Source organism: Ursus arctos, unplaced genomic scaffold (assembly GCF_023065955.2).
Source record: "Ursus arctos isolate Adak ecotype North America unplaced genomic scaffold, UrsArc2.0 scaffold_6, whole genome shotgun sequence".
NCBI lineage: Eukaryota > Metazoa > Chordata > Mammalia > Carnivora > Ursidae > Ursus > Ursus arctos.
The window spans coordinates 51,482,947-51,498,626 of NW_026623078.1; the positions used below are offsets into that span (position 1 = coordinate 51,482,947).

The window sequence follows — 15,680 nt, forward strand, 5'->3', positions numbered from 1 at the left end:
CTAAGGTAAATTTAATCCTTAAAACTAAAAAAAAAAAATACATACAGTAAAAATCCATCCATTTTTAGTAACCAGTTCTATAAGTTTTAACAAATACTTATGCTGTATAACCATGACTACAATCAAGATAGAGAATAGTTCCAACGTCCTCCAAACTTCCTCACGCCACTTTGCATTCAATGACTCCCTCTAACCCCAGGCCCTGGCAACCACCAATTGGTTCTCCACAATTTTGCCTTCTCCAAAGTGTCGTATAATTGGAATCAATATAGTATGTAGCTTCCTTCATTTAGCATGATGCATGAGATTGACCTATGTTCCTAGATGGATCACTAGTTCACTCCTCTTCAGTGAGTAGTACTCCACTATATGGATGAACCACAGTTTGTTTATTCACTCCCCACTTAAAGGAAATTTGGGTTTATTACAGCTTTTGGTGATTATAAATAAAGGAACTACAGACTTTCACATACAAGTTTTTGTGTGAACAGAACTGTTCATTCTCTTTGGTAATATGTGGAAGTAGGATAGATGGGTAGTATGACATATGTTTAACCTAGAAAGCCAGCTGCCAAACTGTTTTCCAAAATGGAATTCTTCATCAATGATGTAGGAGTTCCGGTTTCTCTGCAACTTGACTGGCACTTGGTATTGTCAATGTGTGTTGCACAGTTTACTCATTCTAATAGGTGTATAGAAATAGTTAATTGAGATTTGTGTATGTGTGTATACATACACGCTGCTTTTTAAATAACAACTTTGATATATAATTCACATTCCATACAATTCACCCATTTAAAATATATAATCCGAAGGTTTTTAGTATAATCCCAAACCATTACCAAGATAAAATTTCATCAACTTCCAGAAAACCTCATATCCACTAGCAGTCACTCTCCATTCCACATCAACTCGCCCACCCCATCTCCCAATGTTGACTGCATTTCTCTTATGATTAATGTTGAGCATCTTCTCGTATGAATTTTCGCCATCTGTACATCTTCTCTGGAGAAATGTCTACCCAAATCCTATGTCCATTTTTTAAAAATGAAGTATAATGAACATACAGTGTTATATTAGTTTCAGGTGTACAATATACTGATTCAACAATTCTATACATCATTCAGTGCTCACTACAGTAAGAGTACTCTTAATCCTCTTTATTTCACCCCTCCCCTCAACCCCTTCCCTCTGGCAACCACCAGTTTGTTCTCTATAGTTGACTCTGTTTTTTGTCTCTTTTTGTTGTCCATTTTATTTCTTAACTTCCACATACCAGTGAAATCTTGTATGATAGTTGTCTTTCTCTGACTGACTTATTTCACTTAGCATTATACCCTCTAGGTCCATTTATGTTGTTGAAAATGGTAAGATCTCAAAGATCTCATTCTTTTTTATGAAAATAATTCAGCCACGTAGATCACATCTTCTTTATCCATTCACCTATCCATGGACAGTTGGGTTGCTTCCATATCTTGGCTATTGTAAATAATGCTGCAATAAACATAAGGGTTCATATATCTTTTTGAATTAGCATTTTCATTTTGTTTGGGTAAATACCAAGTATGGCATTACTGAATCATATGGTAATTCTATTTTTAATTTTTTTTAAAGATTTTATTTATTTATTTGACAGAGAGAGAGACAGCGAGAGAGGGAACACAGGCAGGGGGAGTGGGAGAGGAAGAAACAGGCTCCCAGTGGAGGAGCCCGATGTGGGGCTCAATCCCAGAACGCAGGGGTCACACCCTGAGCTGAAGGCAGACGCTTAATGACTGAGCCACCCAGGCGCCCCTCTATTTTTAATTTTTTGAGGAAACTCCATAATGTTTTCCACAGTGACTGCCCCAATTTTTTTCCCACCAACAGTGTGTGAGGATTCCATTTTCTGCACATCTTCGCCAACACCTATTATTTCTTGTCTTTTTGGTTCTAGCCATTCTGACAGGTGTGAGGTGATACCTCATTGTAGTTTTGATTTGAATTTCGCTGATGATTAGTGCTGTTGAGCAAATTTTCAGGTGTTTTTTGGCCATCTGTCTGTCTTCTCTGGAAAAATGTATGTTCAAATCCTCTGCCCATTTTTTTTCAAGTTTTCATTTAAATTCCAGTTAGTTAACATACCGTGTAATATTAGTTTCAGGTGTAGAATTCAGTGATTCAATACTTTCATACAACACCCGGTGCTCATCACAAGTGCCCTCATTAATCCCCATCACCTATGTCACCCATCCTCCCACCCACCTCCCCTCTGGTAACCATCAGTTTGTTCTCTGTAGTTAAGCATCTTTTTCTTGGTTTGCCTCTCTTTCCCCCCTCCCTGCTCATTTGTTTTCTTTTTTTTTTTTTTTTAAGATTTTATTTATTTATTTGACAGAGAGACAGCCAGCGAGAAAGGGAACACAAGCAGGGGGAGTGGGAGAGGAAGAAGCAGGCTCCCAGTGGAGTAGGGAGCCCAATGTGGGGCTTGATCCCAGAGTCCTGGGATCACACCCTGAGCTGAAGGCAGACGCTTAACGACTGAGCCACCCAGGCACCCCCCCATTTGTTTTGTTTCTTAAATTCCACATATGAGTGAAATCACATGGTATTTGTCTTTCTCTGACTGACTTATTTTGCTTAATATAATATTTTCTAGTTCCGTCCACATTGTTGCAAATGGAAGATTTCATTATTTTGATGGCTAAATAATAGTCTAGTATATATATTTTTTCATATTTTCTAATATATGTATAGCACATCTTTAGCCATTCATCAGTCAATGGACATTTGGGCTCTTTCCATAATTTGGCTATTGTTGATAATGTTGCTATAAACATCGGGGTGCTTGTATCCCTTCAAATTATTACTTCCGTATCCTTTGGGTAAATACCTAGTGCAAATGCTGCATCATAGGGTAGTTCTGTTTTAATTTTCTGAGGAATCTCGATACTAGTTTCCAGAGTCCTCTCCCCAATTTTTAATCAGATTGTTTATCTAGTGTGAAGTTGTGCACATTACCCCCTTACTGGATATACCATCTGCAAGTATCTTCTCCCATTCAGTAGGTGCCTTTTTGTTTTAATGGTGGTTTCCTTTGCTGTGCAAAAGCTTTTTATTTTGGTGTAATCCCAGTATTTCAATTTTGCTTTTGTTTCCCTTGCCTGAGGAGACATCCCTAGAAAAATGTTTCCAAATTACTGTCTACGTTTTCTTCTAGGAGTTTTATGGTTTCAGATTTCACATTTAGGTTTTTAATCCATTTTGCATTTATCTTTGTGTTTGGTGTAAGAAAGTGGTCCAGTCTCATAATTGAAGAGACCGTCACTTCTTCATTGTATATTCTTGCCTCCTTTGTCGTAGATTGACCATACAGAGGTGGGTTTATTTCCGGGCTCTCTATTCTAGTCCATTGATCTATCTGTCTATTTTTGTGCCACTACCACAGTGTTTTGATTACTATAGCTTTGTAGCATTTCTTGAAATCTGGGATTGCGATACCTGCAGCTTTGTTCTCTCTTGAGATTGCTTTGGCCATTCAGGATCTTTGGTTGGCTCCACGCAAATTTTTGTATTATTTGTTCTAGTTCTATGAAAAATGCAGTTGGTATTCTGAGAGGGATTGCATTAAATCTGTAGACTGCTTTGGGTAACACAGGTATTTTAACAAAATTGGTTCTTCCACTTCATGAGCATGAAATACCTTCCCATTTGTATCTTCTTCAATTTCTTTCATCAATGTTTTATACTTTTCAGAGTACAGATCTTTCACCTCCTTGCTTAGGTTTATTCCTAGGTATTTTATTATTTTGGTGCAATTGTAAATGGGATTTTTCTTTTTTTTTTTTTTTTAAGATTATTTATTTATTTATTTGACAGAGACAGAGTCAGCCAGTGAGAGAGGGAACACAAGCAGGGGGAGTGGGAGAGGAAGAAGCAGGCTCATAGCGGAGGAGCCTGATGTGGGGCTCGATCCCACAACGCCGAGATCACGCCCTGAGCCGAAGGCAGACGCTCAACCGCTGTGCCACCCAGGCGCCCCGTAAATGGGATTTTTCTCTTAATTTCTTTTTCTGCTACTTCATTTTTAGTGTATAGAAATGCAACAGATTTTTTGGAACTCTTATGTAGGATTTATTTTATATAAAAACTGAATCCTATGATGTACTTTAATTTACAACTTGACTTTTCCATTGAACAATACAACATGTGCATCTATCTAATCAGGACAACAGACATAGCTCAAACACCTTCTTTCTAATAGTCATATAGTTCTTCAGTTGATAAACATATAATATGTTTATACTGCTGAAGTCAATGCTGCAACCAGCTCCTATACATACACATTTATTTGTATGGGATAAAAATCCCAAAGTGGCTTTCCAGGCATAAGTCATAGTACTTTTAATTTTAATCGGTTTTGCCAGATTAATTCCCAAAGATTGTAGCAATTAATATTCTACCAACACTAGATGTTATTATTTTTTAAAATTGTAGGCCCATTTCACATGATGTGGTGAGGACTGGGTGTTATACACAACCAATGAATTATCAAACTCTACTTCTGAAACTAATGATGTACTATTTGTTGGCTAATTGAGTTAAAAATAAAAAAAACTAGGCCAATTTAATGTCTTAAAAAATGGTAACTGGCCATACTTATAATTTGCGTATTTATGACCATTTGTGTGATTAAACTTCTTTTTATTTGCTCATTTTCCATTTTAATTCCTCTCTTGTAAATAGTTTGTTGAATCACTTCAATTATTTTACTGGCTTACTTGTCTTTTTCTTGAATAAGATTGCTAAGAAATTAAATAAAATGCATTTCCTCATACTTGCAAATTTTTTTCTAAATCATTGTTTTTTAACTTTATGTCATTTTCTAACATGTGAAATATTTTCATTTTGGTGTCCAGGTTTGTTTTTTTTTTAATTATTTTGAGGATTCTGGAGTCCTTGACTTCATGAAAGGATGGCTCACATGCTAAGTTTACATACAAATTTTCCTGGATTTTATTGTAATATTTCCGTTTAAAAAACCATTTATTAATTTATAAATAAAGACAATTCAGCTTACTTACTCTTGCAAATTGATAGTAATTATTTATATTTATTGTGTTTAAGCTTTGTCTAGGAAGTTTAAAATAATTTTGAATTAGCAATAAAGATATACTTTTTCTTTTCTTATGATCTAATTTGGTTTGAGTATTTCACCATATATAATACGTACCATTGATTTTGGGTAGCCTTTAACATGTTTAAGCAATTTATTTTTTAATGAGTTTTTATTAGGCATGACTTTGCATGAAATGCAACAGATTTATGTATACTAATTTTGTATTCTACAACTTTACTGAATTTATTTACTAGTTCTAGCAATTTTTTGGTAGAGTCTTTAACGTTTTTTACATATAGTATCATGGCATCTGCAGTTAGTGAAAGTTTTACTTCTTCCTTACCAGTCTGGATGCCTTTTATTTCTTTGTCTTGTCTGATTGCTGTGGCTAGGAATTCCAGTGCTATGTTGAATAAAAGGTATAAGAGTGGACGTCCTTGTCTTAGTCCTGATCTGAGAGGAAAAGCTCTCAATTTTTCCCCACTGAGGATAATGTTAGCTGTGGGCTTTTCACATATAGCTTTTATTATGTTGAGGTATGTTCCCTTTAAACCTACTTTGTTGAGAGTTTTTATCATGAATGAATATTGTAACAATTTATATGGTGCTTTATAGTTCAGAATATATGTCCTTGTTTAAACTTCAAAGCAATGCTATAACATAATTTTTTATTTTTACTATTTATGAAAGTATTTTAAAGACTATTATTATTATTAATACATTTAATTTGATGAAAGTAAACAAGAAAGACAGAAATATATTGGAATTCAATAAAAGAAACACTGAAGAAATTTCAGGCTGGAAAAGAGCTATATTGTAAGTGTTGAACATATTTTAGCCTAGTTCCATCAGACACTTCAAACCATGGAAAAGGTTAAACATTCTTTTTATTTTCAGTTGAGCCACACAACAAACCTAAGTAGTAGGTAGCGAAGGCATCATTTGACAGGTGATGAAAATAAGGTTCGTCAAAATCACTTGTTCAAGAACACAGAGCTGGTAAGTTAAAGAGCTAAGGTTAGAACCTAGGGTTTTTTGTTGTTCTTTTTAACCTCATGCTAAGGAGACAAAATCCAGAAGCTGAGAGTAGAATTTAAGGCCAAGGAGGTCAGAGTCACATCATGTAAATTGAGGCTCAGAAATCATAATTTCCAACTTCTTGTTAGGATAGAACCCAAACCAAATAAATTCACTGTATACCCACTTTTTCTAGAATGCATCTAAACTATAAAGAATACACATATTTCTGCTGCCCCAAATTAACCTGATATTCTAAATGTTCAAAGGAAATTATATGAATCTTTTCATATTGAAAATCTAACATCAACAAAATTGCTAAATTAAACTGGCAATTTGACATGAATAAGATGACAGAATAACTAACAAATACTGTGTGTGAGTACAATAAAACTGAATAAATATAGTTACAGTTCAGAAAGTTAAGCCCAAGGAACCTCATGTTAGTCTTATTTAATGCTTTTTTTTTTTTTTAGATTTTTATTTATTTATTTGACGAGATAGAGACAGCTAGCGAGAGAGGGAACACAAGCAGGGGGAGTGGGAGAGGAAGAAGCAGGCTCCCAGCAAAGAAGCCTGATGCGGGACTCGATCCCAGAACGCTGGGATCACGCCCTGAGCCGAAGGCAGACGCTTAACGACTGAGCCACCCAGGTGTCTCTTACCTAATGCTTTATTTACCTACCAAGATATAAACTCAAATATACTTTCTTACCATGATATTGTAGTTGATATTAATGTTCTCGTCTTCATAGGGGGCGTTCATCTGAACAGGTTTAACATCATTCTTTCCTTTCCTTACAACATCATAGATGGGATTTCGAGGTTGTTGGTTTTGTAGAATTTTTTTCAGTTGCTTTTCTAGAAGTTGTGGGGCATTGTTAACGATTTCAAAAACTCCAAAATCCACATTAAATCTAACTGCCTCTGAAAAGGTCTGCAAAATAAATTCGTGGAAACACATCTTAAATTTTTATAAACCAGAAAATCACTGTCTCCAAGAACACCTGACACTTAATAAATGCATATATACATACACAAGGTTTTATGTACTTAATCATTAGCTCTCCTCTTTAGGAGCTTGGAAATCTCTTGACTACAGATAAGGGAACCCACTGAATCCTTCCTTTCCAATGTACTTATGCCAAGAAATAAGGATGTGTTACAGCAGAAATTCCCTTTGCATAAACATCTTATCCCTGTGCTTCTTTGGAACTGGAAAGAAATACACACCTGGTCTCTATGAAGCAATGTTATTCTCTTAGGAGGGGGTGGATTACTAGGGAAGAATGAGTAAAGGAAGAAGAAATAACACTCCCGTTATCTCTTTCATCCCCAGGAGCCATGAAAGCTAAAGTCTCCCTTCCCCAAAAGGATAAAATTAAGTACAATGTGTTCTTCATTTAAGACTATTTCAACACCATTCCTCTTGCTGTGGAAAAAAAAAAGAGAGAGTGAAAGACAATAACATTTCTGAGCTTTTCTCAGTAATTACTAAATGCTGCCAACTTTTATTTAAAGTCTGTCAGTTAATATACAACAGCCTGGAGTCTTGAGTTTGAATGCCAGCTTGCCAATAAGTAGCTCTGTGACTTTGAGTAAATCGTTAAACAATTTGGGGCCTCCATCTCCTTAACAAATAAATAGTGGATTGGCTGTCTATGTCTTTTCCCATTTTGCCCTACAAATCTAGAATCGGGTTCCTTTTTCAGAATATGAACTTATTTTAGAATACCTTTTGTGAACTATGTACTGGTGTAGATTAACTTATGTATTTTTAGCCAGGTGGTAGAAGACATCTAGCTCTTCCCCTTGGATCAATAACTGTTCTACAGAGAGCATCAATTCTTTCCAATTTTACAAAGAGATTGCTAGATATACTATAGTTAAAATTTAATAAATGGCAGGATGTCATAAAACTGGAGTTAGAAATATATATGTGCATATGTATAAATATCCATATATGTATGTACATATACATATATTTTCTTCTAATGTCAGATAACGTCACATCTCTAAAGTCTGATTACGTCCCCTTCTAGGAGTTTAAAGTGCACGGACAATAGAGTTCAATATGAATGTCAGTCTAAAGGCCTAAAGGCCTCAGGGCTAAGATTTCCCCCTCAAAAGTGACAAATATAGCTCAATGGACAAGTATCCAACAATTACCAGTAAATTGTGTATAAGTTTTCTTCAATAAACATATTTAATTCATCTTTCAAACATGAGATTCACACAGGCATCACTTACCTGAATGTCCGATATTATCTCTGAATTATACTATCACTAGACTAAACATAAATGAGTCTACTGATAACAGAGACAAGATTCAACTGGTAGGAGAAAGGAACTGAATCAAACTTGGTAGAGAATGGACATAAAATATTAACTGGGGAGGGGGAAATGGTGCACTCGATGGCAAAAGACCATCTGGAAAAGATTCCTTCTAGTTCTGAGTATCCATGGAACAAGAGAGCAGGTTTGGCCTTTATTTGTTTTCCTTTCTTTTTTCTGCCTCCTACCCTCACACCTGGTAGACAGAGGAACACAAGGCTGTGATAATCCAAAGCAAATAATGCCAATTAGTTGGTTCTATGAACAAATAAAGTATTTCCTGCTACTCAAGTTAAAAAACATAATGCTCCATAGCTGAGTAATATTCCATTGTATATATGGAGCATTATGTTTTTTAACTTGAGTTGCAGGAAATACTTTATTTGTTCATAGGGGAGGGGGGTGGGGCACTGGGATAGGCCAGTGATGGGTATTAAGGAGGGCACATGTTGCATGGTGCACCGGGTGTTATACGCAAATAATGAATCATGGAACTTTACATCAGAAACTAAGGATACACTGTATGGTGACTAACATAACAAAATAAAAATTATTATAAGAAAAAAACTATAACACTACAAAAAATAATAAAATATTAAATATAAAAAAATAAATAAAAGCACTAAAAAAAAAAAACCATAATGCACCAGTTAAAAAAAAAATTAGAGGGACTGTGACACTCTGAGCCCTTCAGGAGCCAAAGTTACTTAGTAGTAAATAGTCACCGTATAGTTGGTAGAAATAATAGGAGTGACAAGAGCTACTGTTCACATCTACCCTATGTGCCAGACACTTCAAATGCACTATCTTGAATCCTTCCACATTCCTGAGAGCAGTCTTTATGGAAAGTGGACTCTCAGGATAGTTATATGATGGGTCATGGATTCAGAGCTATAAAGTGCTAGATCAGGGCTATCAAAACAGGTGCATCTGGTCCCAAAGACAGCGCATTTCCCCTTCTTTACCATCATATTGCCGCACCTCTGAGAAAACTAGCCTGCAGTCACCACCTTCTCTAGGCCAGGCACTGTGCTAAGCAGTAACCCTACACAGTTAGTGGAACTGGGATTCACACCAAGGTATTTTACCAGTAAAGACACAGAGGCATGAAGGAGCCTGGTGCACACGGGTCATTTTAAGCAGTTCCATGCAGTGAGAATATAACTAGACTAATTCATCATGGAAACAGTTTAAGGAACAGAGGAAAGACCTGAGGTAGATGAGGTAGATAGGACCAGATCACGGAAGGCTACGCATGGCATTTTAAGAAGCATAGGCTTATCTTGATCCTTTGGGAAACAGTACGGGATGGGAAAATCCTAAAGTGGGGAGTAACATAACCTGATTTGGGTTTTAGGAAGATTCTCCAGGTAGCAGTCTGGAGTGTTGTTTGCTGGCTCTTGAGTTGGTGAGGCAGCAAGCTCACATCCCACAAGCAGAGCCATCACCACACTCTGGGGAGGCTGGCTGTGACCGCAGTGCTGCGGCCATAGGAGCCAGGCTTCCATGTGGTAATGACTCACTCTCTTGGATGGGTTACTGTCCCCAGCACACACACAGGGGCAAGGGCGGGCTTTAAGGCAGGTAGTTAGCGACTGCTTTCATTTTCAACTCACAAAGCTAAACTGCGGCTGAAAAAGGTTAAGTGATCTCTTCTGTGGGTTTACAGCAAGTTCCCTAGTGAGCTCACTATAGAATTCTGGGCTCACAACGGCAAACTGCTTTAAACCAGGGCTGCCCCAGAATTTCAGTAGGCGTCGGTAGATGCTGTGGATTCGTTCGCTCAGGATCTGTTTCCACCTCCTGCAACGCAGAATCCGGACACCTAAAAACTGTATCACCCAGAGCCCTTCCAGGTCCGGCTTCCCGTGTGACTTAGGTCCTGCTAGTCACGTGCACAGAATACTTGAATTCTGAAGTGAGTCGAGTCGGAAAAGAGGCAGGGTCTGTCCATCCTGAGGAAGGAGAGCTCAAGGACAGAAGCACATGAAAGTGAGGAGAGAAACTGGACAAAAAGAAGTACTTTACGGAAAAAAAAAAAGACAACAGAAGGAAAGCTATAATTGTGTTCATGATTAAATGACATGAAAAGACCCTATTTTTTTTTTAAAGAGATGTTGCTGTATGTTAAAATATTTACAATTTTTAAACTTAAGGTTTTATCTCAGTGGAATTGAAATGTGATAGGGCCTTTGCCACAGGGAAGTAAGTGTTTTCCTGTTTTAAAAGCCATAATTTCCAGTGGCTCTCTGGAGGTCCTTCGTAACACTGTGATTCTAAGGTTATAAAAGGGGCAAATAATTGATTCAAAGCTTCCCCCAGTTCACTTATTTCAGCAAAAACGAAACTTTTGAATGCCCAAGTGCCAATCAGTGTCCGAAGCAAAGAGGATACAAGCTGAATAAAACACTGTTTCTGCCCTTGCAGGAACAATACATGGTCATTCAGTTTTCTCTATGATGAAGAGAGTCAACAAAATACTGAAATAATCTGAATTAGTGTAACATGCAAATGCTAAAGGGGAATCTGACTATAGAGACCACAGTAGTAACACCAGAGTATTTTATCTAGTTTAATTACTGTACTTTAAAAGGGATTTGGCTAAACTAGAATCTATCCAGAAAAGGATAAACAGAATTATTAAACAGAAGCAATGTTGAGTAAAATTACTTTGCTTTTCTGGGATTTTTTTAAATCATAAAATGGATTTTAATTAAACAATCCCAAGGTGCCTTCCAGGTTTGATACTCCATTGGTCCATGATTGTCTCTCAGGAAAAAAAGAGCCTTTATCGTCTTTTTTTTTTTTTCAAGATTTTATTTATTTGAGAGAGAGAGAGAGATGTATTTGAGAGAGAGAGCACAAGCAGGGGGAGTGGCAGGCACAGGGAGAGGAAGAAACAGGTACTCCGCTGAGCAGGGAGCCCGACTTGAGTCTCTGCCCAGGATCCCGGGACCATGACCTGAGCTGAAGGCAGACGCTTCATCGACTGAGCCACCCAGGCGTCCCAGGTTTATATCTTCTGCTTTCTAATAAGATCACCCAGTTCCACTGTTCCTTTGTTATTTTACTCATTCATTCAATAAGTATTTTTTGAATCCTTACTAAATGAGATATCATGATAGATGATATACTGCTACATTAAGTGAGCCGATCCAGAGCATTCTCCACAAAGCCCCAATGAAATGAACGAGACACAGATCTGGCCTCAGGTTATGTGGATCCAACAACAGAAGAAGAAAGATATGTAAGTACATACAGACAGTAAAGACTCATCCCACAAAGCAATGAGCCCTACCGTGGGCACATAAGGTGAAATCATATTTAGTCAAAATTACCCCTTGAGATCTTTGAGAATACCCATAAAGTACAATGTTGTCCTACCTCTCAAGAAGCTGCTCGGTTTTTCCTCTGGTATTGAAATGGGTCATGGATTCTTCAGCTAGGAACCAAATGAAATGGTGGGCTTGTGTTTAAAGCTCATGTTATATGAAGAGATGCATGTTTAATACTAGAATCCCCCTCAGCACGATCAGTTGACTACACTAGGAGAGGCAAGCAGGAAGAGACCCCTGAGGGAACAGCAGGTTCTCATCTTCCGTCTCACACCCTCATCGGATGCTCACGGACTGGAGTATATGTGTTTATGGATTAGTACAACAGACAGAATCATCCTCACTCTTTAAATCACCCTCACTCTCTCTGCAGAGCACAAATAATTCATTTTGAGTAATAACACATGTATATTGATGAACTACAAGCAGTTTGACGTTGCTGAAGCTTACTATTCAAGAGGGGAATCACAGGGTATAAGCCTGGACAGAAACGCAGAAGACAAGTTCATCAGGGACTTTCTATTATATGCATAACGCTCAACTTAATCCTCTCCAGTCCCCCATTCTCAGAGTGTGGAGCCTGGACCAGCAACATCAGCATCACCTTGGACCCTGCTAGAAACGCAGTTCTCAGGGCCCTCCCCATAATCCAAAACTCTGAGGGGGCCCCGCATCCTGTGTTAACAAGCCCTCAGGTGACTCTGATGCATGTTCAAGTTTGAGAATCATTGCTTTGGGAGAATGGGGAGCCAGTGAAGAGTTTGCAGCTGGGGAGAGACAGGATCCCAGTCAAGACAAACTTCAATGCCCACCTCTGTCCACTACTTCACGTAGACTTTGCCATGTATCCACGTAAGTGGAGGGGCTGACCATCTATGTTCTGTATGCAGAAGAAAGAACCCTGGTCTTTATTATGCAAAGTCCTGTTGTCTGCTTAAAAAAAAAAATCTCTCTCACACATCAAATCCTTTGTTTTCACCATTTCTCAGCCCATAGAACTCCTACAGTTGGTTTAGTATGTGACAATAAAACACATGTAAGGTAGGGGAGAGAGAAATGAAGGATGTAGGAAGTCGGTCCTTCTCCTGAAAAAGCTGAGTAGGCTGATTTAGAGAACGCTCAGCTTTTAATCACATGACAGGAAAAAATCTTTAGTCTGAGCCTCAAACCCAATCCTCCACAAGCTGTTGCAGACTGCTCTTTCCCTTACTTAATTTTCTTATTTCAAGGGTATCATTTTCCGAATGTTCTAAAACGAATTGACCTGAAGGTGGTGAAAGCTAACTTTGTAGTACCAGTCATCCATGTGCGAAAAATATTTTCGCAGAAAAAGCAAGTGCACGAAAATATTTTTACCACAATAAATTGCTGGTTCCACATTTCTTTGAGAAGAGGAGGGGGAAAAAAACCTGTGAATAATTAGTGATGTGCTTAAAGTGCGAGCGGAGCACCACTGAACCTTACCGGGTGCCAAATTATTTAGCTGAACAGTATTTAAATTAAAAACTAATGACTGGGTTAATTTAATACATGTTCATCTCTGCTCCAACTCCGTCTCTACTAATTGAGCTCCAAAGCTGTATTTTAAACATGCATCCTAGTCAGCGAATGAAAAACATGTGACTACTTGAATATAAGAAGGCAGTTACCAATGATTTCTTTCAATCTAAGTTTTATTGTCATTTTAGATGTTTAAATATAAACTATTTACTGGACACATTCACCAACAGGATGGAAGGAAAAGTGTGCTACCTAAAATGCATAGGAAATATCCTTAGTTAATAAAAGGAGTTGCATTAGGTAATTTGAGTGCTTTATGTTTGAGCTACAAGGCTTATCAAAACACCCGGAGGTAGAAACGCTGAACTAAGCAGTACAACCTAGACTCCATCAACACCTTTAAAAATCAGACTCTGAGTATTTAAATTTTGGCAGCGGAAGACCCGAGCCCTGCATCCCCCCTTCATGCCACAGATTCCCCAATCTCTCCTCTCTTTCTTTCTCTCTCCTTCTGCTTACCCAACAATCCATCCAACATATAAATCCTTCATAAAGCTGCAAGAAATTATAATAGTTTACAGATTAAAGAAAAAAAGTGTGGAGAATCAGTCCCAAAAAAAGAAGTTATGGTAAAATTCCAAAGGCACATAGCTAAGCATGGTCTGGCAAACACATGACATACCTATCCTTGCAAGGAGGGTATGGAACGGGCCACCCCTTCAGCTTCTGCAAACCATAAATGTCACAAACATTCTAAACCACCCACAGAGGACCAATCTAAAACTGTATGTGGGCTCATCTACCCAATCCCACAACAGTCACTGAGCATAAAACACACAAAACAAAACCAAAAGGGAAAAAAAAATGTTTTCACACTATAGCACAGAAGAAAACTTAATAAGCAAACACTTATACATAAAGAGTTGACAGCAGAAAAAAAAACAAAAAAAAAACAAAAACAAAAACCTCCCAGACACCAAATGAAAACAATATCTGAATATGAACCTGGCATGAGAACAAACGGAATGAAGTTATGAAAGTTAGGATTTGGAAAGTGCCATAATCATTTATAATAGCAGCAACTGTCCTGGATTCCCCTCATCAAAATAACATGGAGGCAGGCTACCAGCCATCAGTTTCTGGATCTTACAATGTGTCCCACGGGTATAATGGGGTAATGGAAAGAAGGAGGGCGGGAGCCAGAAAGCCTGATTCCTAGGCCCTTTTCTGCCACCATCCAGTTCTGGGACCTTGGGCATGTCACTACAGATGTGGAAGAAGACAGAAGTCTCAGAAATCTAGATGACTGAAGGGACTTTTAGATTCAGAATATTACAGTTTATATCTACACTCTCTATCTATCTCAGGCTTAGATTGTTGGGGTTTTGGGGTGGATATGGTAGAGGAGGTGAGGCAAAAGATTAGAAGGTTTATTTGTTTATTTAAAAAAAAAGGTCTTACATGGAAGATGTAGAAATAAAAAACAGAATCATCCTCAAGAAGCCTTGGAAGATACAGAAGAAAGGGACCAGCCTTGGCCCCAGGAAATTTACAGTGTAGCTCCTGAGATAAAAATAAACAGAGAAGGAGATTAATCAAATTTTCTTTAGCTGGAAAAGTCTAATCTCCCACCTGATATATATATCCCCATAGAACATTCTATCTGAATATCTCCAATCACAGGACGTTTACTCCTGTGAACAACGCCAGCCCTATTGTTCTGTTCTACTGTTAGAAAGCACACCTCAAACATCTTCCTTCTAGGAAAAAATCAATGTCCTCATAAATGCTGGCCCTGGTTCTGCCTTCTAGCTTCACAGAACATGTTAACTTCTCTTCCTCAATCAGATCTTGAAATATTTGGAAAAAGCTGGTCCGTTCCAACCCTTCTACCCATTCCCCAACCAGGTTCAACACCCATACTTCTTTCAACCCTTCCTCATCTGACGTGGTTTCGAGAGTGTTCATTGGCTGTGTCTCCCCGAGTCTGGTTTGGCAGAGCAACTCTTAACCTGGGGCACCAAGAATGGAACACAATATTCCAACTGTGGTCTGACAACTCAATACAATTCAAAAAAACATTGATTGAGTGCCTTCTATGCTCCTGACTAATATTTTTCTTGATTTTAACTATACTTCTGTTAATGCACCCTAAAAACACATTAGGTTTGTTTTAGACCATTTCAGATTACCACAATAAAAACGAGACCAGATTCTGTTATTCAGACTATTGGTTTATTCCTCTGCTGTCAGTTCTATAGTCATTACAGGGTAGTAAGAGTTTTTGAGTCATGTGGACCTGGGTGGACCCTGTCACTTACTAGCTTGACCTTAAACTGGAATAACACTTGCAATGTTCCATCCAAGAACCTGATAAAAATAATGTGAAAAGTCAA

General features: G+C 37.9%; 1 protein-coding gene across 1 annotated transcript in view; it reads right to left on the reverse strand.

Moving 5' to 3' along the window:
• RGS22 (regulator of G protein signaling 22) overlaps positions 1-15,680 on the reverse strand; it is a 116,595-nt gene that overhangs the window by 85,186 nt on the left and 15,729 nt on the right. Inside the window, exon 6 of the mRNA XM_057307799.1 lies at positions 6,831-7,052. Coding sequence (XP_057163782.1) covers positions 6,831-7,052 — 222 coding nt within the window. The remainder of the gene's footprint in view (positions 1-6,830; positions 7,053-15,680) is intronic.